Source organism: Petromyzon marinus, chromosome 37, assembly GCF_048934315.1.
Source record: "Petromyzon marinus isolate PM22_M1 ecotype Great Lakes invasive population chromosome 37, UKy_Petmar_22M1.pri1.0, whole genome shotgun sequence".
Classification (NCBI taxonomy): domain Eukaryota; kingdom Metazoa; phylum Chordata; class Hyperoartia; order Petromyzontiformes; family Petromyzontidae; genus Petromyzon; species Petromyzon marinus.
In genome coordinates, this window is record NC_133703.1 from 19,339,171 (window position 1) to 19,365,592 (window position 26,422).

At 51.1% G+C, this 26,422-nt stretch overlaps 1 protein-coding gene across 2 annotated transcripts in view; it reads left to right on the forward strand.

Moving 5' to 3' along the window:
• The window catches only part of TRRAP (transformation/transcription domain associated protein), a 142,418-nt gene that overhangs the window by 18,863 nt on the left and 97,133 nt on the right, over positions 1-26,422 (forward strand). Inside the window, exons 19-46 of one of the 2 annotated variants that reach the window (XM_032966893.2) lie at positions 280-445; positions 1,012-1,268; positions 1,721-1,921; positions 2,137-2,288; positions 2,776-2,975; positions 3,674-3,891; positions 4,060-4,257; positions 6,196-6,456; positions 6,717-6,878; positions 7,291-7,387; positions 7,569-7,690; positions 8,529-8,699; positions 9,704-9,772; positions 12,154-12,234; positions 14,732-14,851; positions 15,202-15,321; positions 15,980-16,144; positions 16,637-16,818; positions 17,367-17,568; positions 18,186-18,314; positions 18,921-19,187; positions 20,163-20,369; positions 21,135-21,293; positions 21,833-21,952; positions 22,594-22,704; positions 24,151-24,297; positions 24,981-25,194; positions 25,776-25,901. In XM_032966893.2, the coding sequence (XP_032822784.2) occupies positions 280-445; positions 1,012-1,268; positions 1,721-1,921; positions 2,137-2,288; positions 2,776-2,975; positions 3,674-3,891; positions 4,060-4,257; positions 6,196-6,456; positions 6,717-6,878; positions 7,291-7,387; positions 7,569-7,690; positions 8,529-8,699; positions 9,704-9,772; positions 12,154-12,234; positions 14,732-14,851; positions 15,202-15,321; positions 15,980-16,144; positions 16,637-16,818; positions 17,367-17,568; positions 18,186-18,314; positions 18,921-19,187; positions 20,163-20,369; positions 21,135-21,293; positions 21,833-21,952; positions 22,594-22,704; positions 24,151-24,297; positions 24,981-25,194; positions 25,776-25,901 (4,624 nt within the window). The remainder of the gene's footprint in view (positions 1-279; positions 446-1,011; positions 1,269-1,720; positions 1,922-2,136; positions 2,289-2,775; positions 2,976-3,673; positions 3,892-4,059; positions 4,258-6,195; positions 6,457-6,716; positions 6,879-7,290; positions 7,388-7,568; positions 7,691-8,528; positions 8,700-9,703; positions 9,773-12,153; positions 12,235-14,731; positions 14,852-15,201; positions 15,322-15,979; positions 16,145-16,636; positions 16,819-17,366; positions 17,569-18,185; positions 18,315-18,920; positions 19,188-20,162; positions 20,370-21,134; positions 21,294-21,832; positions 21,953-22,593; positions 22,705-24,150; positions 24,298-24,980; positions 25,195-25,775; positions 25,902-26,422) is intronic. The other variant, XM_032966894.2, reaches the window with a different exon arrangement.

Sequence of the window (26,422 nt, forward strand, 5' to 3'; positions counted from 1 at the left end):
CAGCCATAACAAGACGCTTTAACAAAGTACAGACTTGTTATCGTTTGCCCTATCTGGATGGGATAGAATGTTTCCCCTTCGCACGCGTGAGTTTTTCTCCAGGTGCTGCGGTTTCCTCCCACTTGTGTAATAAACATTCATTATTAATTGGCCTGAAATATCTTGCTGCGTTTGCGCGTCCATATTTGTGGATTGCGTGACATTGCGTGATGCAGTTGCACAAGTGATCTGTATAAAAGCACATTTTAACGATGTTTCACTCTGCGTACGCGCGCACAGCCCCATCTGCACCGCATAGTGACGAGTGCCATGGAGCTGGCACAGACAGCGAAGGAGCCATACAACTATTTCCTGCTGCTACGGGCGCTCTTCCGCTCCATCGGAGGGGGCAGCCACGATCTGCTGTACCAGGAGTTCCTGCCGCTGCTTCCCAACTTACTGCAGGGTGAGACTCGCGGCTCCTACCTTACTCCCCTGTTGGTAGCGATAGCGATGGTAACGATGAATCGGTCAATTTCGGGTAAGGCCGCGTAATGATCTGGCCAAACTTCCATCGCAAGATCCTGTACACGGTGAGAACCACTGGTCTCTCTTATGCAAGGCCGCGATTGTTTGGCAATTCCTCGAATGTCTTCATACACCAACAACAGACCTCAACGACCGCTTCAGCCGTTTGCCTTTCTCTCCCCTCTCCTGTGCCATTTTATTGAGGGACTGTTATCTTGGTGTGTGGTCTGGGACTGTTTTTTTGTTTCTGTTGCCTTGCCCAAACTTGATCAATCGGACTTATGTAAGCAAATAATTAGGTACTTATTTATATTCGGTAATTTTCTTACCTTCATCTAATTTTTGCATTCCTATCGCGTTTTTGCTTTGTTTACTGTTGTAACTTGCTGACCTGCCCATGCTGGACATCTGTGAAAAGGAGCTTCATAGCTCATTGGATTCCTCCAGTCTAAATAAAGATTCGCATTCTGATTCTCTTCTTTTTGTGCCTGCAACTCCGCCTAGGCCTGAACATGCTGCAGAGCGGCCTGCACAAGCAGTACATGAAGGACCTGTTTGTGGAGCTGTGCCTGACGGTGCCGGTGCGCCTCAGCTCGCTGCTGCCCTACCTGCCCATGCTCATGGACCCGCTGGTGTCGGCGCTCAACGGCTCGCAGACGCTCGTGAGCCAGGGCCTGCGCACGCTCGAACTGTGTGTCGACAACCTGCAGCCCGACTTCCTGTACGACCACATCCAGCCCGTGCGCGCCGAGCTCATGCAGGTTGGTGTGTGTGCTCGTCGACAGCGCACAATGGCAAAAGCAACGCGTGTTGTTTGGAAGGCATCCGTTGTTCAACAGACGTTGCAGAGCTCAAATGTTCACCCTACATGTGTGCGTGTGCCCACTGCTTTACATTGGATGCTCACGATCTCATAATGTAAAAAAAAAAGGAGGGCCATGTGTGCACTGGTGTCACGGTCCAAATTTTGCCAGGGCCTCTTTGTAGTGTTTATATTTCCTAGCTTCGTGCATGGCGCACTGAAATCTCCGGATGAATTGTGCCTTATAAATGTAAATTATTACTATTTGTAGGGCAGTGTTAATGACGAGCGCTGCGATTTGCTTTTTTTCGAAATTCACATTTGACCCCGTCTCTCCCGGCGCTTTGCCCGCCACTCCTCTCTTGACTTCCTGACCTCCGCCCACCCTTCCGACATCTGCTTCTACACTAGGCGTTGTGGCGGACCCTGAGAAACCCCGCGGACAACATCTCACACGTGGCCTACCGCGTGCTGGGCAAGTTTGGCGGCAGCAACCGCAAGATGCTGAAGGAGTCGCAGAAGCTGAGCTGGCAGGGCACCGAGACGCAGGGCCCCAGTGTCACCGTGGAGTTTCCCGACTGCAAGGCCTCCATACAGCTGCCCATGGAGAAGGTGCGTCACAAAACGCCTTTGCTGCCGAGGTCATGGTGAAGAGGTCACCGTGTGGCCATTGATGTTGATGCCGCCATATCTCGCCATCACCGTGTGTTTCAGCTGCCACCCCGCAGATTTTTGCATGGTTTAACGGCCGCCATTGTCGCCACCTTTTTGTAAAAGCAAACTTAACAAGGCTTGATGTTTTTGTGATGATTTATTGCCCCGATCAGGCGATTGAGACTGCCCTGGACTGCCTAAAGAGCGCCAGCACGGAGCCCTACTACAGGCGGCAAGCCTGGGAGGTCATCCGTTGCTTCCTGGTCGCCATGATGTGCCTGGATGACAGCAAGGTTCCGCTGCATCAGCTACTAGCACATCCCAGGTGCCGCCCTCCTACAGAGTGCTCACAAAAGCATTGCATCAGTGAAAAAACACGCATGTCTGACATGGCGCTGGGAGGGCTTCATTCAGCAGTGGACAGAGAATGGCTGAAATACATTTAATTTATTTTAATAGGATTTTTGTAAAACAGTATAATTTTCATCATCATTGGTGTACCCATATTTAAGTAGACAGAGTGGTGGTGATGGTAAAGTGACCACTGTGTTTGCCTTAACACCCTCCTATCTTATGAAACTAAGCCTCACATCTCATTGGGCTCTTCCTGCTGCTGAAATATATATATAGTCTTAACCAATTTAAGCAGACAATAGTGATTGGTGGGTGGTAGTGGCGAATCGCCAGGCTGGCCCAAGTGCTCTGGTGACGTCACCGCCATATAGTTGCAAACGGCGGCTGTCGTTGGTGGTGGTGATGGTAGTGGCGAATTGACCGCTGTGTTTACCGTACCACCCTGCCCGCCGCGCCAGCTTCACGGACAAGCCGGTACCGTCGGTGATCATCTCGCACCGCTTCAAAGCTCAAGACACGCCGGCGCGTCGCACCTTCGAGCAAGCGCTAACCGGCGCCTTCATGTCGGCCGTCATCAAGGACCTCCGGCCCAGTGCCCTGCCCTTCGTTGCCAGCCTCATCCGCCACTACACCATGGTGGCCGTGGCGCAGCTGGCCGGTGAGGGAGCGGTGTGTGTGTGTGTGTGACGGGCGCCTGGATTCGGTAGGCACCTTCTTGCCGGCTGTGATCCCTTGCAGGGCTGCACCTTTTCAATTGCGCTCGTTCGGCTGTACATAGGCAAACGACTTAAATGTGTTTTTTTTATTCCAGTTAGTTTTATTCGTCACGCCGCTACTCCTCCGCCCGAGCGACTCTCAATCGGAAGCTTGCGAGTTCATTTGCTGGTTGGGGGTTGACTCAGCCCCATCATCCCTCCCTCACGGGTTGTCCTAATCAGAAACTGGCCCGCATGCCACAGTAATGTGGAATGTCCAGGGGCGGAGCCAGGGGGGTGACAGGATAGACAATTGTCACCCCCGAAAAAAGATAAAAAATCGAAAATCTGAAACATTCTGCGTATAAGTGTACGACACTCGGTCTGGCGGACTCTGTGCAACTGCATTGTCAGAGTGTGTCGCCAACCGATGGCGTCTAGTTCAACAGCCTGACTCTCTAATCATTCTTGAAATTAAAATTTGTTGAATGTCACCCCGGGCTGAAAATCCTGGCTCCACCCCTGGGAATGTCCACCATTGGCTCGGAGCTGTAAACGCGATGAGCATCGCCTCAATGCTCATTTGAGCAGGAAATCGCTTCAACTATTTTGTGACTGCTCCACCTCCTCCTCCTGTGCCCCCCTGTCCCTGCCGCCCCAGGCCCGTTCCCGCTGGGTGCCCACAAGCCCGACTCGCAACTGAGCACGCTGATGTTCCACGGCGAGGAGGGCGGCGCGCGTTGCATGGACCCGCTGGTGCTGGTGGACGCCATCGCCGTGTGCATGGCGTACGAGGAGAAAGAGCTGTGCAAGATCGGCGAGGTGGCGCTCGCCATCATCTTTGACGTCGCCTCCATCATCATGGGCTCCAAGGAGAGGGTACGCCTGCCACTCCCTTGACACTGTTCCCCCCACTCCCCGACCACCGTGTTCCCCCCACTCCCCAGACACCGTGTTCCCCCCACTCCCCAGACACCGTGTTCCCCCCACTCCCCAGACACCTCATTTTACCCACTCCCTGGACGCCATGTTTTCTCCACCTCACAGGCGAGCCAGCTGCCGCTCTTCTCGTACGTGGTGGAGCGCCTGTGCGCGTGCTGCTACGAGCAGGCGTGGTACGCCAAGCAGGGCGGCTGTGTGGCCATCAAGTTCCTCATGGAGCGCCTGCCTCTCGCCTGGGTGCTCCAGCATCAGTACACATTCCTCAAGGCCCTGCTCTTCGTCATGATGGACCTCACCGGGGAGGTCAGTGTATCGGTCTTTTGCTGCGAGGTGGCCGTTAGCAAATGGCAAATAGACCAGGGGTCAGCAACCTGCGGCCCCGGAGCCGCATGCGACTCTTCAGGGACTGCTTGGTGGCGTTATTTATTAAGGATCATCTTGTGCTCGCATGCATTGCGGCTCTTGAAATATCGATTTTTTTTTTTTACAGAATTTGACAAAAATGGCTGCTCTTGTTATTTTGGTTCCTGATCCCTGCAATAGAGCAGTGCGATGCTGACGAGGCCTAATTATGGTGGTGACAGTTGGGCTGTGTAGAATAGAATGACTTTCGACTGATTATCCTTGATGGGGGCAGAAGAGAGTAGCGTGACTATGCTCTCCTGATGATTCGTAATAATGACAAAACCCAATATATATACGGATGCTACGCGATCGCTCACTGATCTGATGAGGGTCGCGTGGTTGTGGCGTGCTGATGATTTGCAATACTGGGGAAGCCATTATTTAATTGCGGTGTGGAAGAGCATGATTGTTTCACTAACAGTTCAAGTCTGGTGTCTGTTTCTCACCATCTCCATGCTGCGTCTCTGCTTCTCTCATGCCACCTGTCTCCCTTACTGCTGTGACAGCTCAGCTTCTCTGGTGCAGAATTTGTATCGGACAATGACCAATGTTCGGTAGAGAAAGGGGATCCTTGCTGATAAACATCTGCCAGTGCAGCATTAGTTCAAGCAAAGGGCGGCTCTGCTGACAAGAAATTGAGTGTCAAGGCCGGTGCCAGAGTTTCCTTGCGTTGAACCAATGCCCCAGAAGTTGTGCACTCCCAGAAGGCCGTGTGTGAAAAAAGAAAACTTTAATAATGTCAGAGGCGGGCCCTCAGGGCCAGCAAGGCCTTCTCTGCTGGCCTAGAGATTGTCAGAATGAGAAAATTATATTTTTATCATTTAATGTATATTTTCATTAATGCTATACGTATTCATACTCTTTGTATGATTAAAAGTTCGTTCCCATTAGTCTATTCACGTCATTTCATTGCTACTCTTTCCACCTGTGCTATTTCCGCCTCTCCGGGTGAAAAATCTACCCTGAGGCCTTCAGAATGTCGAGTGAATCCCCTCTGCTGTTGAAGCAAATGTGGACGATGTTGTTGATTGTCATATTCTTTAACCAATCAGATTTTGAGTTTGCCATGTTGGGCGTATTCTTTGACACGCCGGAGCCTTCTAGCTGGCCTAGCCGCCTACGGTAGCATTTTTCGTGTGGCGTGATCGGAAGGCCAGTTAGCTAACTGAAGTAAAACTAGCTAGCACGTAACGTAGCATCATCTAAGATTAATTTAAACTTTATTTCGTGACGTTTAGATTTTTATGTTGTGCTTTAGATTTTTTTCTGTGGGGAAGCCTGTTAAATCCTGATTGTTATTTGTGTTTTATGGCATTTTTGCTTGCTTGGCGGTCGTGTGAGTAATTGTGACTGGTTGTTGTGCGTTTGTTCTTGTTTCTTTGGTAATGACATTGATTTTGGCTATGTGATGTCTATTTGTGATGTAGCATCCTGTCATACTGCGTAATAGTGGTACATCCTTAATGGTTGCAGTCACCATGTATTCATGTCTCTGCAATTAGTGTATTGTAATTCTCATAGGTGTTGAGCCTCGTGTTAAATCACTTCATTCCACTCGATAAAGTTTACTGTCACTGGGAATAATGGGTGGTTACTTCGAATGACAATAGCCTGTAGCCCTAGTATCATGGTGAGGTTATTCGAAGGTTGTTTAATTGCGGGAGGATAGCACTGAAGGCCTAGGTGTAAAATACACGGCCCGCCACTGAATAATGTGGAGGTGCGGCTATGCGATGGAGGCGTGCTGTTCCGCTTGTCGATTCCATAACTCGGAAAGCTCCCTCGCCGCCGCTCCTAACCTACCACCGCCTCCTCGCCACGATCTACCTCTCGCAGGTGTCGAGCGGCGCCGTGGCGATGGCGACGGCGACACTGGAGCAGCTGCTGGTGCGGTGCGCGTCGCCGCTGCGCGATGACGAGCGCACCGCGGAGCTGGTGGCCTCGCAGGCCAAGGCGCTGCACGCGGCCACGCACGAGCTGGTGCGCGAGGTCACCTCGCCCAACCAGACGGTGCGCGCGCAGGCCATGCGCTCGCTGCAGGTGCTGGCGCGCGCCACGGGCAAGAGCGTCGCCGACATCATGGAGCCCCACAAGGAGGTGCGTGCGTGTTTGTTTCCCATCTCAATCGTCCGTTGGTGATTGAGATGGATATGTAGAAGCATCGGTATGGAGTCCTGCAGCAGCCCATGTTCACTGCCATTTCCCATCTTTGGAAACAGCACAGCGGGGAGGAATATGAACCGTTCTGAAAAGTGCCGGTACGCGAGTTTTGTGTTCTGAGAATTGTACCGACCCAGATTGATCACGGGTGGAGACCGTTTGCTGTGGCAGTTGCAATTTCTTTGTTTATACTGCAGGTGCTCCAAGACATGATCCCACCCAAGAAGCACCTGCTGAAACATCAGCCGGCCAACGCGCAGATCGGCCTCATGGAGGGCAACACCTTCTGCACGACGCTTCAGCCGCGCCTCTTTACCATGGACCTCACCATCATGGAGCACAAGCTCTTCTTCTCCGAGGTGTGCCAGCGGCCACTCTTGCCCCGGCAAGGAGTGTACATTGCGGTTATTGGGAAGGAGGAGAAACACAGTGCGGTTATTGGGAAGGAGAGTGGAGTGTGCTTATTGGGGAAGGAGAGTGGAGTGCAGTTATTGGGAAAGAGTGCATTGCAATTGTTGGAAAGTACATTGTAATGCGGTTATTGGGAAGGAGAGCACAGTGCAATTTTTAGTAGTGAGGGTGGAGTGCGGTGTTTTCTCTACAACTTTCGTACGATTATTGGAAAGGAGAGCACATTACGGTTATCATGAAAGACATGGCATTGCGGTTTGTAGGAAGATTAACGTTGCGGTTATCACTGCGGTTATTGGGAAGGAGGACAGCATGACCGTTCTCTTGGTTCCCTCACTGTACTTCCCTCCCTGATCGCAGCTGCTCACTCTGTGCGAGGCCGAGGACGCTGTCCTCATGAAGCTGCCCTGCTACAAGTCGCTGCCCTCCCTGGTTCCCTTGCGCATCGCTGCGCTCAGTAAGTGCCATGCCAGGTGCCTGCCCAGCTGACTCCCCACACAAAGACAAATATTCCTCCCCCCCCCACACCGTTATATCCTTAACAAAACATTGAAGCAAGTGCTGTTCACGAGCAGCCACCACCGTTGTCATCGCACCGCCGACGTTGACTGCTGCCCCTTGCGCTCTCATCGGTGCAGAAGCGCTGGCGTCGTGCAACTACCTGGCCGAGGTTCGAGAGAAGATCATCGCGGCCCTCTTCAAGGCTCTCAACTCCAGCAACGACGAGCTGCAGAAGGCGGGCGAGTCGTGCATGGAAAAGGTGTCGTGTGTTTCCGCTCCGCAGCATTCGCCCCCACCCCCTTCTGAGTTAACTTCAAGTTAATTGCACATGGCCCGCACGTGACCACATGTGTTTCCCCGCCATGTTTACCACGACGGTACCAACATAATGAAAAAATCCTCCACCCCTCTTAAGGATTCCCTCGGCCTAACCAGGCTTTACTGCCTTTACTTGCATCAAGGCCACACTCATGTCATTGTCATGACTGAGTAACAGCTATCGTTTTCGAGTGATATATTTTCAACATACCTTTTTGTGAGGAGCATTTTGAGTCCACAAGTTAATCGAGTCTTCCCAACATTAGTTACCTCCATATCACTCTTCTATTGCTGCTTCCATTGGTACTGTTTCCGCGAACGTCACTTGTTGATTCGTCAACCAATATTTAGGACTTGGTCCACCAGACTGGCTGTTTAATCTCAACCACACCGTGTTCAACGCCTACACTGCAGATCGCAACAACTCACCCACTCACCGACCGACCGACCCACCCACCCACCCGTCTGCTTAACCACCACACTCCAGGTCACAACGTTTCCCTTTCTGGTTAATGCTACAGGTGCTTCCGCCTTCTTCTTCACAGTCGATGTTACAGATCCCGTGGCGTCATTCAAAACGAGTGGGCCATTGTTTGCTGCCGTCATGGTCAAAATTTGCCAAAATTTGAAGAATAAATAATCGCAAGTTACTACTTTGATAGCCTTGTCGTGTAAGAATGGTACCACTACGAAATGTGCTGAATTATTATACAGAGGTGGAAGGAAAAATAGCCAACTCTGTGGACCCGTTCGTGTGTCTGTGTGTTGACCATTGCTAGTTCCTGGAGGGCACAACCATCGGTATGGACCAGATCCACAATCTGATGCGGCCGCTGCTGATGCTTTTGGGCGACTACCGCAGCCTGAGCCTCAACGTCGTCCGTCGCTTCACCTCCGTCACCCGCCTCTTCCCCAGCTCGCTCAACGACAAATTCTGCGACCAGATCATGGTACGACGGTGACACTTGGGCTGTGCTCGTGCGTATGGGCTGGCGTGTGTGAACGCTTGTGTGTGTGTGGATCTTCCCTGCCAGTGAGCCTCAAAGTGTATCTAGCCCGGTACAATCTCTGTTGTGACATCTTTGCCACTTAGTGGCGAATGCCGATTGTTGTTTATGCGTGCACATGCACGCGTTTGAGAGCATGTGTGTGCTTGTGTAGCGGTAGTGTAGCGGTTAATGCGCTGTGCTATGAACCCGGCGATCCGGGTTCGTTTACCACTCACGACGAACACCAGTGACGATTATCTGAACCGGTCCTGGGCCTCCCCTAGGTCGACTCGGCCTCAAATGAGTACCTGGTGTGGTGTGTAAACATTGCCACTGGGGAGACAAGGGCGTGGTGCTTACCACCCACCCCCTCGTGTACCGTTCCGGCCTTCATCGGTGCTCGCTAACAGCACTTGCCCCTAGTCTATTAAGGCTATATGGGGGATCTTTTGTTTGTGCATGTGTATGCCAGTCTGTATGTATGTGCGTAAATTAACATGTATATGTGTGTGTGAATATATATTCATACGCGTGTGGGAGTGTAATTGTATGTTGGCCAAATTTGTGAATTGAGCGCTCATTGGTCCATTCAATTTATCGTTTGGGAAAGTGAGTTGGTTAGCTCTCGTATCCGTGAACTTGTCTGCATGTGTACACGTGTGTGTGAGTGTGCGCGTGTCTCCCATTTGAAGAGTGGAACGCAGTGTTTAGCGCACTGCAAGTTCGATTGCCGCTCACTGCTAACATATCAGTGATGAATATCTGAACCTGTGCTGGGCCACTCTTAGGTCGACCCAGCCTTCAATGAGTACCTGGTGCAACAAAGGTGGTCGGGCGTGGTGCTGACCACAGTATCCCCTTCGTGCACCGTGCCGGCTTTGATAGATGCCTCACTAACAGGGCTTGCCCTAACGGTTTGTGTCGGCGATACGAATGAACCTTGGTCTTTTGTGTCTCCCACGCAGCAACACCTGCGGAAGTGGATGGAGGTGGTGGTGATTGCTCACAAGGGAGGACAACGCAATGACGGATCGGTGAGCCGGCTGATGGGCGCCACTCGCCACCACTCATCCACATGATCTCTTGAAATCTGACGAAAAGCTTTCGCAGTGATTCAAATTCATTTACAGTTTAGTACATTAATGACGCCGCAACCCTCTAAATAGGAATTGGCAAAACATTCCCGGGCAGAATTATTTTTTAAAGTCTCGAGGGAAGCTTTTGTAAATTAAGGGCTTGATATTTAATTATTCTTATTACTCTAATTAAATAAAATGTTTTTTTTTTACAAACACGATAATATTTCCAGCAGAAATATATTAAATATTAATTATGCTTCTTTTTGATTACATTGTTTATTCCATTCAGCCAATTGGATAACGGAAGAAAATTAGAATTCCCCAGTTTTATTCAGGCTAGTTTGTTCAGTGTCCCTCAAGCGCTCATGAATGTGGTAATGAATTTGCAGCAATGAGCTGTGCTATGCGGTACGTGTCCAAAAGTCACGCTGGTTAATGTATATTGCTGAACAATGGTGGGTTGTGTTGAAAGTCTCAGTGGTGTGTCTGTGTGATTCATCACCTGCTCATTACCAAAAGCAGACCACTTGTATCTCTTTGTCTCCTGTGTTTACATTTTGATAAATGTCAAAAATATCTCGCGGTAAATGGTGGTGTGTGCGTGTGCGTGTCAAGGTCTTGCATATGCTGCCAACCACTGGCATGTCACTCTTGAGCCGATTGTATATGATGTCTGGAAACACCCAACATGTCCGTCAATCATGCTGGCTGTAAAAGAGAAACGTATGTATATCGGTGACTATTCAGACAATGGCTTTTCCTTCACAGCACGCTAATGAAGAAAGGTCGTGACCCACAACCTCATCGGTCATATACGTTTTCCTTTTAAGGCCACGCTATTATTGACGAAATGTGATGAGATGTTTTTTTGGTTATCTGTGCTGCTTGTGCATCACTGCCAATGCGCAGCAGCAGCATCACCAAATAACGTCTATGTGATATGTGTGTGTGTGTACAGTAGATCATTGATTATCCGGCGGCTTCGGCGGGGAGGGGGGAGGTGCCATAGCTTATTTTTGCATGACGTTATGTTTTGAGGTGTTGTAATGTGTTTTTGTGTGTTTTAAATGTGTTTTTTCGATATGAAATTTGCGTAAATAACAAAAGTTACTGTATTTACCGTACCGTACTTACCACTCCAATCTGGAAGACTCCGCGTCATTGGGTCATGTATATAAAGTACGTGCAGTATTTTCATTGTTTAAGTTGTATGTAGTGTATAATGCAGTGTATATAATATTTAACAATTAAATCGAGCATAGCTACTTTTTTTTTTGTCATGCACACGGTGTCGATCGCCGGTTTCGCCAGATCGGCCCGGGACCGCCGGACAATGTTGGATGCGTGCCGGATGATCGATGATCGACTGTATTTCAACTTGTTGCATGTGGTGTGTCACCTCCTTGTATAGATCTGGGAAATGCTGGATCAGCGCTTGTTTATATGCCACCCCATGTGTGTGTCCTTTTGGTTCATGTAATAGGTTGTTGCCTATAATCCCTTATAGGTCTGTGTGTTTTAATGTGTTATGCATAAGTCCTGAGTATAATATGTTTTATATGCATAAGTCCTGAGTATAATATGTTTTATATGTCAATGTGTTTTAAATTATTATTAGTCCTTGTGTATAGCTGCTTTTCATTAGCCACAGGAAATGAGTTAACATATGTTGCGTGTTACAAATCATGATGTATAATATGGTAGAGGTCTCTGTCTATTTATTGTTTGTTGTGGTTCCTTGTATAGAATGTGTAACAGGTCCTCGTGTTGAGTGCTATGATTCCTTGTGTATATTGTATTACACGGTTTTCATGCTTCATGTGTTACTTGTCCACACATGTATGATGCCTTCCATCTGTTTGGCAGGGCTGTTGGCCCAGTGACCCCTGACCCTTACCGTGTGATATTGGCACCGGTGCTGTTTGCAATGCACCTGTGTGTGTGTGTGTGGGGAGCGGTAGTGTAGCGGTTAGCACACTGCGGTACAGACACGGCGACCCGAATTCGACTCCCGCTCACGATCAACACCAGTGACGATTATCTGAACCGGTCCCGGGCCTCCCCTAGGACGAGCTTGCTCCAAATGAGTACCTGGTGCGGTGTGTAAACATCGGCACTGGGGAAACAAAAGCGGTCGGGCGTGGTGCTGGCCACCCACCCCTCGGTGTACCTTGCCGGCCTTCATAGGTGCTACTCGCTAACAGCACTTGCCCCAACAGTCTGTTGAGGCTTTACGGGGGGGATCTTTGTCTTTGTGTTCCCCGTTGATGAATGTACTTGGCGGGGGCACGCCCTTACCCGTGCCGTGATGTTTGTGTCGTTTTTCTCTGGCTCAGCCTGCCATGGAGGGTCTGGAGATGACGCTTGGGTGTGTCAGCCCGGCAGCGTTAGCTCCTGGCAATTATGGGATTTCATTGGTACTGCTGGCGTGTGCCGCATTCGTCATTTTATTCGTTTACCGGTTGTCCATTCCACCGATGGGTCCTTTCCATTCGTCATGTGTTTATTATGATTATTATCATTATCGTGCTGTGCGTCCAGTGTCGAACGTGTGTTCACATTCACGCGTTTTTGGTTTTATTTCACGGATTGAGCAATGACGTTAAAGCAGCCGGAACGAGTACACGGCACCTTACGTTTTAGAGGTGTGACGATTCACCCGCCGAGCAAGCGGTGCTATGAATTATGGCGGATTTCATGGTCCGGATTGCGTCTGACAATTAATTTTCACATTGCCCTGGGTGTAAAGGTTAAGGTGCAACCCCGCAATCGTTTGCTCACGCATAGACAGCACCCCTAAGGGGCCTCCTCCACACTGGCCAGATTTCTTGGAAGAGGTGGGAGTACCCGTACGTTACCCCACGACACGTGACCTGCCAATCGATTAACCATGACGTGCCCATTTGCACTCCTCCGCTGAGCATGCTGCAGCCAAGGTATAAGACACTCATGAATTGGCTGAAAGCATCTTATATCTAGAGGACTGCAGAGCTTCAGGATTTGTTGCTCGTGCCAGCTCACAGCCTGGCCGCTGCTTTCCAGCTCACGTCTGTAGTATATATAAACCTAAACATAATTCGTATTCGAATAGAATAAACGTGATGATTTTTACGCACGCGATTTGGTGGCTTGTGTTGCGGGGCTTGAGAAACAGTCCCTCATGTAAAATCCGTCATTAACGTTGCAAGATAATGTTTCACTATTCCACACAGAGCCATTTGATGGAAAACAAAAACATTTGTGAACTAAAAATAATCGGCTCGACATCCACAGAGGGCGTTTGTCCGCACAAATTAGGGACGTAGTTTTTTATTATTATAAACGAGTTGGTACGACTGAACTCTGAAAATCTATAGCGCAACTCACCGCTCGGCCGGTTGTTTTTAGTATTGCTCACTCCTATGGAGGTATTTCGTTTTTTTGGTGTTTTGATTTTCAGTTTGTTATCGGGTGACTATCATCATCAGCTGCTGTGGAACACTCATCATCATCATCACCACCACCATCATCACAAACGCTACCAAGACGACCATCATCATGATCACTCTCGCCAGCGAAAGCATCAGCATGTGACTGCAACCGCGAGCATGATTATTGTTATCATCACCACCTTCAGCCATGTTCTGTCCACTGCTGGATGAAGCCCTTGCAACGCCCTTGTCCATCCTTTCTTGCGCATGAGAACTGATATCATTACACCATCTCCACGGTGCTTCGTCTCTCAAGACTTGTTCCTTCCCTATTATCCAATGATGCCTACCGAATCATTTTGACAGTCAGTTTAGTATGTGCGCGTTGGTGTGAAATTCTGCGTGAGTGTGTGTGTGTACGTGTTTTTGAGATAATTTGTGTGTGTGTGTGTAAAAAAAAATGCGTGTGGTTGTTTTCAACGTGCGACAGGCATAGTCGCAGAATTTTATACAGCCATTTTCACCTATATTATTATTTGATTTAATTGTTCTTTAATTAAATTGTACAGGAAAAAAACTGTTCAATGTACTACCCCCCATAGATGTTGCTCTCTGCAGCAAAGTGACATTAGATGTCTAACATTAAAGTGATGTATGATGACACTTGAACCAACACCACAATTCCTGAACCCACCTCTCCAGAATTGTTCATGCACAAGTAAGTGTCTCTCCATGAATGCACCGTGCCAGACTCGGGTGCCAGTTCCACTAGGGCCTGTGCCAGATCCCACAACATCGATGGCCCCTCGCAGAAAACGAGTCAAGTGAGATGTTTCTTTAACACCGATTAAAGATCAGAGACGGAGGGGCGATTTCCACTTTAGTTGTTCGATGCAAGCCAGCAACAAAAAAGTTCCTTTCCCCGCATGAGAGTCACAAGACGTTCATCCCCTGCCATCGTTTCTTACAAAACCGCGCGCTGAACGTGGTGCATTTTCTATCATTGCATGCACTATGTGTTCTGAATGCACTCTATACCCTGTACGGTGATAACTTAAGAGATCATAATGAGTATAAGAGAATAGGCTTGACACTTTCCGGCAATAATAGAGGAGGCGTTAAGATGTTTGAACACCAAATGAACACTCGTTACAAGGCATCGAGTCTGCATTACCCACATGCTTGTGGTAAAACATGCAAACAAACATGATTTGATAATTATGCATTGTCCTTGGATCTGATTGGCCTACACCAGAGACAGCCTCCTTCATGGCCTTGTCTCATCGGCGTTAGACGAAAGAATGCCAAAAAGGCACACGGTACGACCCAAACACGTGTCGGAGAACCGTATGGCGCCACCGCGGAAACCCATGCAGGGTGGTGAAATCATAGCTTGCGGGTTGGTGGCTCGTGTTGTCTTAAATAACCGGATGTTGGCTTACAGCGACCCTGACACTCTCCCGACGAATCGTCGTGGCGGCTCTTGTGCGTTTTTCCGTGCCAGGAAATGAAGATTTGCGCGGCGATCATCAACCTGTTCCACCTGATACCGGCGGCGCCGCAGACCCTGGTGAAGCCGCTGCTGGAGGTGGTGATGAAGACTGAACGTGCCATGCTCATAGAGGTCGAACCCCCACCAGCATTTATCAAATGGGGGGCGGGGTGGGGGGGGGGTGGGTGAGAGGGAGGGGGGGAGGGATTGCGGCTCCACCAGCCAGTCTCTGTCATTACCCTCAAGTATGTGGTTGTGTGTGTATGCTCCTGTGTTCTTTCTACATGGTGTTTTTGTCTAAACGTTGGTGAGGTTTACCAGCCCCTTGCACCCATCCATCTCCCTCCCCCGTCGCCCTCCCCTGTCACCCTCCCTTCTGTTTTCACTCCCTGCTCCTCCGTCTCCCTACCCTCTCCTCCATCTCCAATCCCCGCTCCTGCGTCTCCCTCCCCTGTCCTCCGTCTCCCTTCCCTCTCCTCCAGGCTGGTAGCCCATTCCGGGAGCCACTCATCAAGTTCTTGACTCGCTACCCAGCCCAGACGGTGGAGCTTTTCATGATGGAGGCCACGCTGAACGACCCGCAGTGGAGCCGCATGTTCATGGTGTGTGTATGTATGTGTGTATGTTTGTTTTTGTGGGGACCGGTAACGTAGTGGTTAGTGCACCTGCACTACGAACCTGTAACTCACCCGGTCCTCGGCGTCCCCCACGGCCTTAATTGAGTACATAGTGCGGTGAATAAACATCAGCACTGTGGAAACAAATGCGCCAGGGCGTAGAGATTGGCCACCCATTCCCTCATGTGCTATGCTGTTCTTCATAGGTGCTCGCTAATAGTGCTTGCCTCTGACAGCCTGTTAAAGGCTATACGGAAGAACATTTACTTTGTGTGTTTCGACACGCGCACACATGTTCCGACACAGTGATGTTTCATAGTTTGTTCATTGAACCGCTGAACTTACGCAGACGAGTACAAACGTTGACGAAAGGTGAACGGAATATCCCGACTACCGGCGTAAGTCCTGAAATGTGAAAACCCCATTGCACGTGTTGGTGACGAGGAGAACACAGGAGGAGTTTGTGCATCAGTGTCGAGGAGCGACCACATCCGCCAACCTCAGCCGCCAGTCGCCCTCAGTTACGCTCGTGTTGTGACAGAAACGGTGGCACGGCGTTAAAACCTCCGCGTGCCGCCCCGCCGTCGAGGTTGTCGCGAGCAAAGCTGTGCGAGCTGCTGCTTCGAACGTGTTTCTGACGCAGAGCTTCCTCAAGCACAAGGACGCCAGGCACCTGCGCGACGTCATCTCGGCGTCGCCCGTCCGCTTCGTGGGTCTGCTAGCGCCGGCTGCCGCCCCGCCCGCTCGGCCCGGCTCCCCAACCACCGCCCCCAGCAGTCGACTCGACCTGCAGTTCAACGCAATCAAGGTGGGGGAGGGGGGGGGGGCTGCCACGTTGCGGCGCAGTGAGATTTTATGTATGTACGGTTGAGCTTTTGTCGCACTGCACGTAGCCAACCGTGCTGATCGGAGGTGCGAGGCGAAGGACGACAGACTTAAGACTGGCAGTCGCGATTAAAGGCCACACAGGGAATGGATGCGCGTGGATGTTTACGATGCTTTTATTTTTTATTTAACCCGTAGGCTTCTACGGCCAAATATTCGTAATGAAGTGTTTTTAGTTTAGGCTGCGTAAATGGGAATGTGTCGTAAACACACCTCCACCCGATACAGCCAACTGGTAAGGTTTGTCACGTAAACAAAACATGCCAGTTCGTTACTAGTTCAGCACACCGGTGTGTTGGCGGGTTTAACGACCCATTCATATTGACGCGATCTAACCCAAAAACCTCTTATGGATTTATTTGTACGTTACGCATTAATCCGATTTTGGAAACGTAACCGTGTGGCGCGCGCGCAGATCATCAGCATTCTGGTGAAGCACGACGAGAAGTGGCTGCCGGGCCAGCCGGGGCTGGTGAGCCACCTGCGGCGCGTGTGGGTGAGCGACGCTTTCCAGGAGCGCCACCGCAAGGAGAACATGGTGACGTCGCACTGGAAGGAGCCCAAGCTGCTCTCCTTCTGCCTGCTCAACTACTGCAGGTGATGCAACACGCGCACGTTCCCGCGTTCGCTCGCTCGCTCTCTCAGTTGCTCGCTCGCTCACCTATGCGCTCACGAATGAGTTCACTTAACCACCTATCCACACTGTGACTCAGTCGGTTGGTCGCTAACCCGTTTACTCACTCACGCGCTCCCTTTTACACCTACCATTCGTCCCTTTTATTCACGTGATCACTCATATTGTTGCTCTGAGGTTGTCTGAATCCGTCACTCACTCACGAGCTCACTTGACCCTTCCACTCTTACCCACCCTCCCCCTACTCGTTCACTCACTCACTCACTCATCTGCCCACCCACCTGCTTCTCTTGTGCACTTGATAATCCCCTCTCCTGCCCACAGTGAGGGAAATCGATTGTGGCGTTGCAAGACCGTGAGGTATGGTGAGAGCATGGAGGTGGGGGGGGTGTGGTTGACCTTCACCCAGATATTTAAGAGACCACGGCCGATGTTGCCTTTGCTGATGATGGTAACAAGGACGGTGACGGATCGTCGCGTTGGTATCGCGTTGGTGGCTGTGGCGGCGCAGGAACCACTACGGGGAGATGGAGCTGCTGTTCCAGCTGCTGCGGGCGTTCACGTCGCCACTCCTCTGCAACGTCTCCTTCCTCAAGGAGTACATGGAGGAGGAGCTTCCGCGCTCGTACGGCGTTGTGCACAAGAGAGCGCTCTTCTTCAAGTTCGTCGAGATCTTCCACGACGCCACTTTCCCCGAGGAGCTCAAGGCCAAGGTACGACTGCGCCATCTCCCATCGCACATACCCTCGGCGTAAACAAAAAAAAAATATTACACATCCCATCAACCACTTGGCCTTCTGGGAGTGCATAATCCCAGGAGCATTGCTTTAACACATGCAAACTCTCGACCGGTTTCGATATCCAGTGTCTCAGGCTTATTTTTGTATCAGTGCTGGTGAACTACTTGACCTTAACACGTAGGCTTACGCGACCAAAATCATCCATAATACAGGTTTTTTGGGACTTAATCGCACAAATATATAAATGTGTCGTTAAACCCGCCAATTGTACTTATTGGCGAAACGTCGTACTCGGATTGTAAATGTTGTGGCTTGGCTCTCCAACACACCGGTGTGCTGTACTAGTAACGAATTTGCATGTTCTGTTTACGTGACAACCCTTACTAATTGGCTGTGTCGGGTAGTGGCGGGTTTAACGACACATTTACATATTTACGCGATCTAACCCAAAAAGCCTGTATTATGCCTGACCTTTAATCGTTGTGGGGCAGACTCATCACGTGCGTTATTCTGCTGTGGTGGATCCTGACCTCAGATGTCCTGTGTGCTGCCCCCCCCCCTACCTCCCTCCACCCCCCCCCCCCCCGCAGGCTCTGCAGCACATCCTCATCCCTGCGTTCCAGAGCAGCTTCGAGAAGGCGGAAGGAGAGGCTCTGCTGGGGCCTCCCAACCCCGAGGGCGACAACCTGGAGAGCATCAGCAGCGTCTTCATCAACAAGGTGGGCGGGCTCGGCTCCACGTTGGCAGCACCGCCGGCGGCACCGCCGTCGGCTTTGACAGCGTGCGTCAAAGGATCCCGTGACGTTATTCGAACAAGAGTGGTATTAGGCCACGTGTGCCGGCGTCACGACCCACATTTGTTTTCGAATTTAAATCAGTCACTCGCGAATTGCTTAATTGGGAAAACCCGCGCAGCAACACCGCCTCCTGCTGGTAGAGTAATTTCCCCTTGCAGCCGGGTGCTGCGTCCGCCATTTGCCGCAGAGAGACAGCGGCCACTGGGGGTCACCCTCTGTGGCGGTACTGCAGCAGGGATGTGTGTGTAGGGAACTTTGGTGTAATGGTTAGCGCACTGTGGTACTGACCCGGCGACCCGTGTTTGATTTCATCTCACAGCTGGTTTTGTGTGTAAATGAGAGCACTGGGGAGGTTCGGGCGGCCGGACGTGGCGTCAACCACGCCACTCACCCCCTCGTGTGCCACAGTGCCGGCCTTCATAGGTGCTGCTCGCTATAACAGCACTTGCCCCAACAGTCTGTTTGAGGCTACACGGGGGGGAGGGGGGGGGAACCTTTGTCTTTGGTGTGTTTGCGGGGCGGCGGCAGGTGCTGGAGCCCGAGAAGCACGGCGAGATGCTGGACTCGCTGCGGATCGCCGTGCTGCAGTTTGCCGCGCTACTCGTGGAGCACGCTTCGCACCACATCCACGACAACAACAAGAGCCGCAACACCAAGCTGCGCCGCCTCATGACCTTCGCCTGGCCCTGCCTGCTCAACAAGACGTGTGTCGACCCCGTGTGCAAGTACCACGGCCACCTCGTGCTGGCGCACATCATCGCCAAGTTCGCCATCCACAAGAAGATCGTGCTGCAGGTGACGCTCCCTTTTAACAGTGATGATGGTTATGGTAATGACCATTCATGATAGGGCACCACGGTGGCGAGATGTTAACTCCCCTGCCTGATGTGCAGGAGGTCGTGGGTTTGATCCCGACCCTGTGGCCTGCTGTATATTTGTAGTTTGCGTGGATTTTTCTCTGGGTCCTCCGGTTTTTTCCCTCCACATTTAGAATCGACGTGCGTTTAGAGTATTTGGCTGTTATAGATTTCCACGTCATAATCCGCTTCGTTGAGCTATCATTTGTGACAAGGTCGCTTATGAAAAAGAGCCACATAGCTCAGTGGGTGTTGCTTACCTGGAAAAATTAAAAAAAGTCATAAAAAAATGTTTTTCGGCAAATGTTTTGTAAACCCACCTCCGTCCGACACAGCCAATGAGTAAGGTTTGTCACGTGATCAAAACGTGCCAATTAGTTACTCCTTCAGCACACCGATTGCAATCGCTTGGTGATGCTGGTTGCAATCACCAAAGAAACGTCGTACTCAAATTGTAAATGTTGTGGGTTTGCTATCCAACACACCGGAGTGCACAATAGAGAAAAATGTCAAAGTCTCGAAAAAATAAAAGTATAAAAGTCCCATTTTTCAACACGAAATGCCTTGGCAAGGCAGCAAAACAACAACATAAACAATCCCAGACCACACCAAGGCAACACATGCTCGCTCAACAAAATGGCACATTAAAATTAGACTATCGATGCGCAGGTAACGACTAACAACAAAATGGCACATTTAAATTAGACTGTCGATGCGCAGGTAACGACTAAAGTTACAAATAACATTGGCAAACGTGGTTGTATCCAGCAGTAATCTCTATGCCTCAGGATATTTTTTAAAAGTAAGACGTTCGATGTTCCAGAACATTGGTGCTCTAACGGCATAAGATTTTGTTGTCACCTCTTCCAATTCGCTTGAAAACCACGCCGGCGCCGCCCGCATCGTCCCGCAGGTGTTCATCAGCCTGCTGAAGGCGCACGCGCTGGAAGCACGGCTGGTGGTGCGGCAGGCGCTCGCCATCCTCACGCCGGCCGTGCCCGCGCGCATGGAGGAGGGCAACCAGCTGCTGGCGCACTGGACGCGCAAGCTGATGGTGGAGGAGGGCCACACGGTCCCGCAGCTCGTGCACATCCTGCACCTGTTGGTGCAGCACTGCAGGGTCAGCTGCTCGCAAGTTCACGCACGCTCGTTCGTTCACGCACTCGCTCGTCGCGCGCCCGCCCGCTTCCTTAATCATTGGCTCACGCCGTCGATGGCATGCTCGCCGACTCGTTTGTTTTGCTCGCTCACAAGTTATTCATTTAAGTTGAACTTTTCTCTGAACGTGAAAGTTTGAGATTGCAAGAATAGTCTCACCGCATAAATGTTGTCGTCGTCATCATCGTTTTCCACTGTCGATCCATTGCCCAAGACCTATCCATGCAGTCATTGTCGCTCGGCAGAGGATCCTGCAATATCAACATTCGATCTCGCTCTTGCCCATGAACCGATCTCGTCGCCATCTCTCCGGTTATTGTCCTCTCTCTTTTGGCTGTCGGTATCAGCCGGAATCGCCATTGCAACAAATGGCTGATGCCAAGAAAGGGATGGTAACCGATTGGGTCGACAATTTATAAAGGGATGACTATGATAACGATGACGTTTGTGGTGAGACTATCCGTGTAATCTCAAACCGTTGTTATATGCGAGGCTGGCTAGGCCTCACTTACAATACACCGCCCCTCTCACCTCCCCTCCCGAACCCCCACGATTCTACCATTCTGCCAACTCCACCGGGAAATGTATTGGATTCCAGAAATAGAGTTGCTATTTGACTGGTCTCCTAAATTTCCAGTTTGAGCCGATACACACCTCCTCTGGCGTGCGCATCACAAAGGGAGCATGCGTTGCGTCTCTCGCGTGTACCGCCGGCCCCGGTGTGCAGGTGTACTACCCGGTGCGGCACAGCCTGGTGCAACACATGGTGTCGGCGATGCAGCGGCTGGCGTTTACGCCCAGCGCCACGCTGGAGCAGCGCAAGCTGGCGGTGGACCTGGCCGAGGTGGTCGTCAAGTGGGAGATGCAGAGGATCAAGGACGCGCAGGTAGGGAAGGCTGGGGCGGGCACACGTCATTTTGTGTTATCCACCAGCTGGTGAAGACATATCGATCTCCCTCTAGCTAGTATCTGTCTGTCATCTGTACATGATATCTACAGGCAGTCCTTGACTTACGAGCACCCGCACCTACCACCACCCGCACTTGCGAAGCAGCTTCCATGAATTTTTTTTTTTACATTCACTTAGAACGTGAACTCTCACTTGCAAATCGAACCCGCGGCAATATTTTGTTCAGCTGAGCGATGCTCCGTGAGATGTGATGAGTCAGCCTCGTGCTGGGAGTGAGTGTGTGTGGGCAATTGAATGCAGTAGATCACCGCGTTGCGAAATACATACCGTTTGACTTACAAGTGGGCCTCAGGAACAAATTATGTTTGTAAGTCGAGGACTGCCCGTATTCATAACTGACCAAAGCACCCAGAATCCCCCCCCCCTCATTCTCATCACCCCACTTAGGCTCAGCCAGTGCTGAGCCTGGAGAGTGCTTGGGTGGGCACTACAACAAAATGTTTGTCTTTGTTCAGCCGGAGGAGGAGGACACGGAGCACCCGTCCTGCTCTGACGCAGCTGCAGCGGCGCTAAAACGAGGCCTCCCGGCGGAATCGACGCAGGACGTCAAACGCTTCCGCGTGGCCACTGCGGCGGTAAAGGGCCTCGCGCCGCGACCGATATTGTGGGGCCGTGGTGCGCATCCTCGGTGTTTCAATCGCTCGATATGTAGTCTGGTAGCTTTACAGTCGGGTGAGATGCTGGCGTGTGCTCTCCCACTTGAGTAACCCGCGGTGTGGTCTTTGGGCCATGACGTGGGCGCACAAATGGGCCTACTCGCCTTGAATGACATCACGGGGTCATGAACGTCTGGTGAACAAACCAGGGGCGGACTCGCGGAAGCGAACCCGCGAGCCTCTGCGGCAAGCGACGTGACGGGCTACCGTCACATGCCTTGTCTCTGGCACACAAAGACTCCCCGTATAGCCTTAACAGACTGTTGGGGAAAGTGCTGTTGGCAAGCAGCTATGAAGGCCAGTACCACTCACGAGCTGTCTTTGTTTGCCGAGTGGTTATCTTTACGCACCGCACCGGGTACGCATTTGAGGCCGAATTGACCTAGGGGAGGCCCAGGACCAGTTCAGATTGTCACTGGTGTTGGCTGTGAGCGGCAATCGAACTTGGGTCGCCGGGTTCATTGCGCAGCTTGTTCACCGCTACACTACTACTCCCCACTGGCGCACGCACGCACGCACGCACACACACCCGTACACGCTCACACCTCTCTCTTCAACAGCCCATTGGGCGCAGCCAGGTGGTGCCGGTGGCGGAGCAGTTGGCGGCGAAGCCGATCGACAAGCAGCATACCGACACGGTGGTCAACTTCCTCATCCGCATCGCTTGCCAGGTAAACTGCGGTGCAGCCAGAGGACCGATGAGGAACATGTCTGGCGGTTGTAGCAGGGAGGGAGGAATGTTGTAAATAATTATAATGATGACAACTTCTACGGCGCTGTAACTACGGTGCTGGTGTAATGGTGCCTTTGACCTAATTTGCCGGGTATGTTGCGAAGCTAAGCCAGATTGAGTTTGGATCGTGCTCTGATTGGCGATAGCCGTGTGCGAAACAGGCATGGTATAGACTTTTTGCAGCGCGCGGTTTTCTGCAGAGGCCCATGTGGTAAAGTCAAATTGTACTGTACTATGCTTCCAACATCGATGCTTGCTCGTCTTCGTCAACCTGCACTTACCAGCATGGTGATGTATATGATGAACCTTTGTTGGAAAGCGTTCGAGAGAGGAGGCAGATTTGAAACTTAACAACGTGGTGCTTAATTATATTTTTGATTGAGCCGTGGCATCTCAGAAGCACTTTACACACGATGAGCGGCTCACATCTCATTTCCATCACATTTCTAAAATAGATTTTTGTGTTTAGTCTGTTGTCCTTCCCCCGCACCTCCGATTAGCACGGTTTGGCTACGTACGGTGCGAAAGAAGTTCAACATGCATACATACAACACATTTTGTGAAAGGGCACCCCCCAGTAGCAGCTGGCCCTGGTACAGCACAAGGTGACTCAGCGCCACCTGCCATTATGGGGATGTATGTTTAACATAGATACGTATCTATGTTAAACTTCTTCCACCAGTCTAAATAAAGATTCTGTAACGTAGCCAACCGTGCTAATCGGAGGTGCGGGGGAAGGACAATATAAACAAATACAAAAAGCGGTCCTAAAGAAATGAGTTTTCAATTTAGAATCTGATTGCGATGATTGCTGCCTGGGTATAAGCCCAAGCGGGTACGTTACACGTAATTTTTCGAATTCGGCAAATGTGGACCATGACGCTGGCACACGCTGGCCTTGTCGTTTCGAATTACGTCAGCAGACCTTTCACGTGTGCCGGGAAAGCGAACCGTGCGTCATTATTATTTGACAGTGAACACACCCGCACGGCGATAACCAGCGCGGTCTGCCGGGCCACCATTAATGTTACGTTTAGCGCCACGGTGGCAAGATATTAACTACCTCGCCTGGTATACAGGAAGTCGAGGGTCTCACTCCCCGTGGTCGCGTGGATTTTTCTCCGCGTCGTCTGGTTTTTTTACTCCACATTTAGAATCAACGGCATGCGTTTAGAGTGATTTGGCTGCTATAAATTTCCACGTGACAAGCCACTTCGTTCAGCGGCCATTTGTGGCCCAGGTCTCTTCTGAAAAAGAGCTGCACAGCTCAATGGGCCTTACCTGATGGTCACAAAAGTGTTTTTAGAGTTTTATAGTTTACGTTAACTCCGCGGCCCTCAAGGAGAGTTGGGTTTCCAACGCGGGTGTCGCGGCTCCGTCGCAGGTGAACGAGACGACCGGCACCGTGGGCTCTCCGGGCGAGCTGCTGTCTCGCCGCTGTGTGATGCTCCTCAAGACGGCGCTGCGCCCGGACATGTGGCCCAACGCCGAGCTCAAGCTGCAGTGGTTCGACAAGCTGCTCATGACCGTCGTACGTCTCCCCCGCCGTTCCACAGCGACGTCATCGTCGTCACCATTGTCATTATGATCGTCGGACTTGTGCAAATAGTGTCGTCGAACTCCCGGGATCATTCAGGGGTGTGGCATGTCCTTCTCGTGTCCTGGAACTACCAGGGTCATTCAGGGGTGTGGCGTTACTGTGTAGGTTTTTGCTGTGCGCCCCGGGCTGCCGGATATTAATTTTGAGAAGCCCAGGTCGCTGGATGAGAAGCATAAGTGAATTACGTGCATGGTTATAGCAAGTCTCCCTACCACGCTCTTGCTGCAGATATGTCGCTCGTGTACTTCGGAAAGTTTCGCTCCACTGGCTGGGAACTTCTTGGGGAATTGAACACTTTCAACCCTGCTATTTTCATTTAGTCCTTACACAGCTTGCTTGTTCAATCTTCCATTCTCTTCCCTCTTGCCTCTCCACTCCTTTCCGTCCCTCCCCTACCCTTTCATGATCCCTACGTACCCCTCTATCGTGGTCGTTGTCGCTCATTCCTCATCTGAATCATTCTATCGTCACCGTTTCTTCAACTATGTCAAGAACCTCGAGTGAAGGCGCTCTATATAAATATAAAATCAGTTTCGGTTTTCGTTTTCCTCCACCCCCACACAATAGCATTGCTGAACTCTGCTCGTGCCGTTTAACCCATGGCTCCATCACAGGAGCAGCAGGCGCAGGCGAACCTGGCGAACATCTGCACGGGCCTCGAGGTGCTGGCCTTCCTGCTGACGGTGCTGCCCCCGCCCACCGTGCTGGCGAGCTTCAAGCCGCTGCAGCGAGCACTCGCCGCCTGCATGAGCTGCCCCAATACCAAGGTGCTGCGCGCCGTGCAGGGCCTGCTCTCCCGCCTCATGAGCAGCTTCCCCACGGAGCCCAGTAAGTGCTTTTGCGTGTCTCTCGAGCGCCCCGAATCGATGGCTACGCTCGTATAAATTTTTGATAGTGATGACGATTACAGTGGTTTTGATTAAGATTACGGTGATTTTGATAACGATAACGACGGTGACTGATTTTGATAGTGAAAACAACAATTACGGCGATAGTGATAACAACAATTACACTGCTAATAACGATAACGACTACGGTTAATTTTGTTGGACTCGAGCGCTTTCCGCACGGTCAGCGACATGCGTCACATCTCATCGTCTCGAGCGGCACAAGGTTGACTCTGCACCTGGCTCGCAAAGCACGCATTAGTCTGGTGATGATTGATAAGCGAGTATCATCCCTCGTCGCGTAATTTGCGGTGTAATTTTTTTACTTTGGAAAATGTTGTCGCCGGTGTTGGTGGCCTTGAGCGGCAATCGAACTCGGGTTTCCGGGTTCGTAGTGCAGCGCTCGCACTGCGACGCTGCCGCTCCCCGCCAAAAAGCCAAACGCTCGCTCGCGCCTCTCAACGAACGAAAAGCGTCAATGCCCAACGGTGACAAGGTGGGGGCGGATGGGTTGCGTCGCAGGCACGTCCACCGTGGCGTCCAAGTACGAGGAGCTGGAGAGCCTCTACGCGGCGGTGGGCAAGGTGATTTACGAGGGCCTCACCAGCTACGAGAAGTCGGCGAGCAGCAGTCCTACGCAGCTCTTCGGTGAGCGTGGCTCCGCTGAGTTCCGCACGCACGCACGGCAGACAGGGGACCGCAGTTGAGCATCTTTCCTCCCCCCCTCCCCGGACAACAGAGCAGAAAAGACTCCCCTCTAAACTCATCCCCTTCTACACTCCTGCCCTTTCTCCCGTCACACGTACTACATCTCGTGGTGGCGAGATGTTTACTGCCTTGCCTGGTATACAGCAGGTCGTGGGCTCGATCCCGACCCTGACGTCTATATAGATTTGGAGTTAGCATGTCTCTCCCCGTGGTCGCGTGGAATTTTCTCTGGGTCCTCCGGTTTTTCCCTCCATATATAAAAACGTGCATTTAGAGTATTTGGCTGTTATAAATCTTCACATGATAAGCCACTTCATTGAGCTATCATTTGTGGCAAGGTCGCACCTCCGAATAGCACGGTTGGCTACGTATGGTGCGAACAAAAATGTTACATACTTACAGCTCAGTGGGCCTTACCTGGTAAAAGATAGACAATGTATCCCCCTTTTTCGCCTTCATAA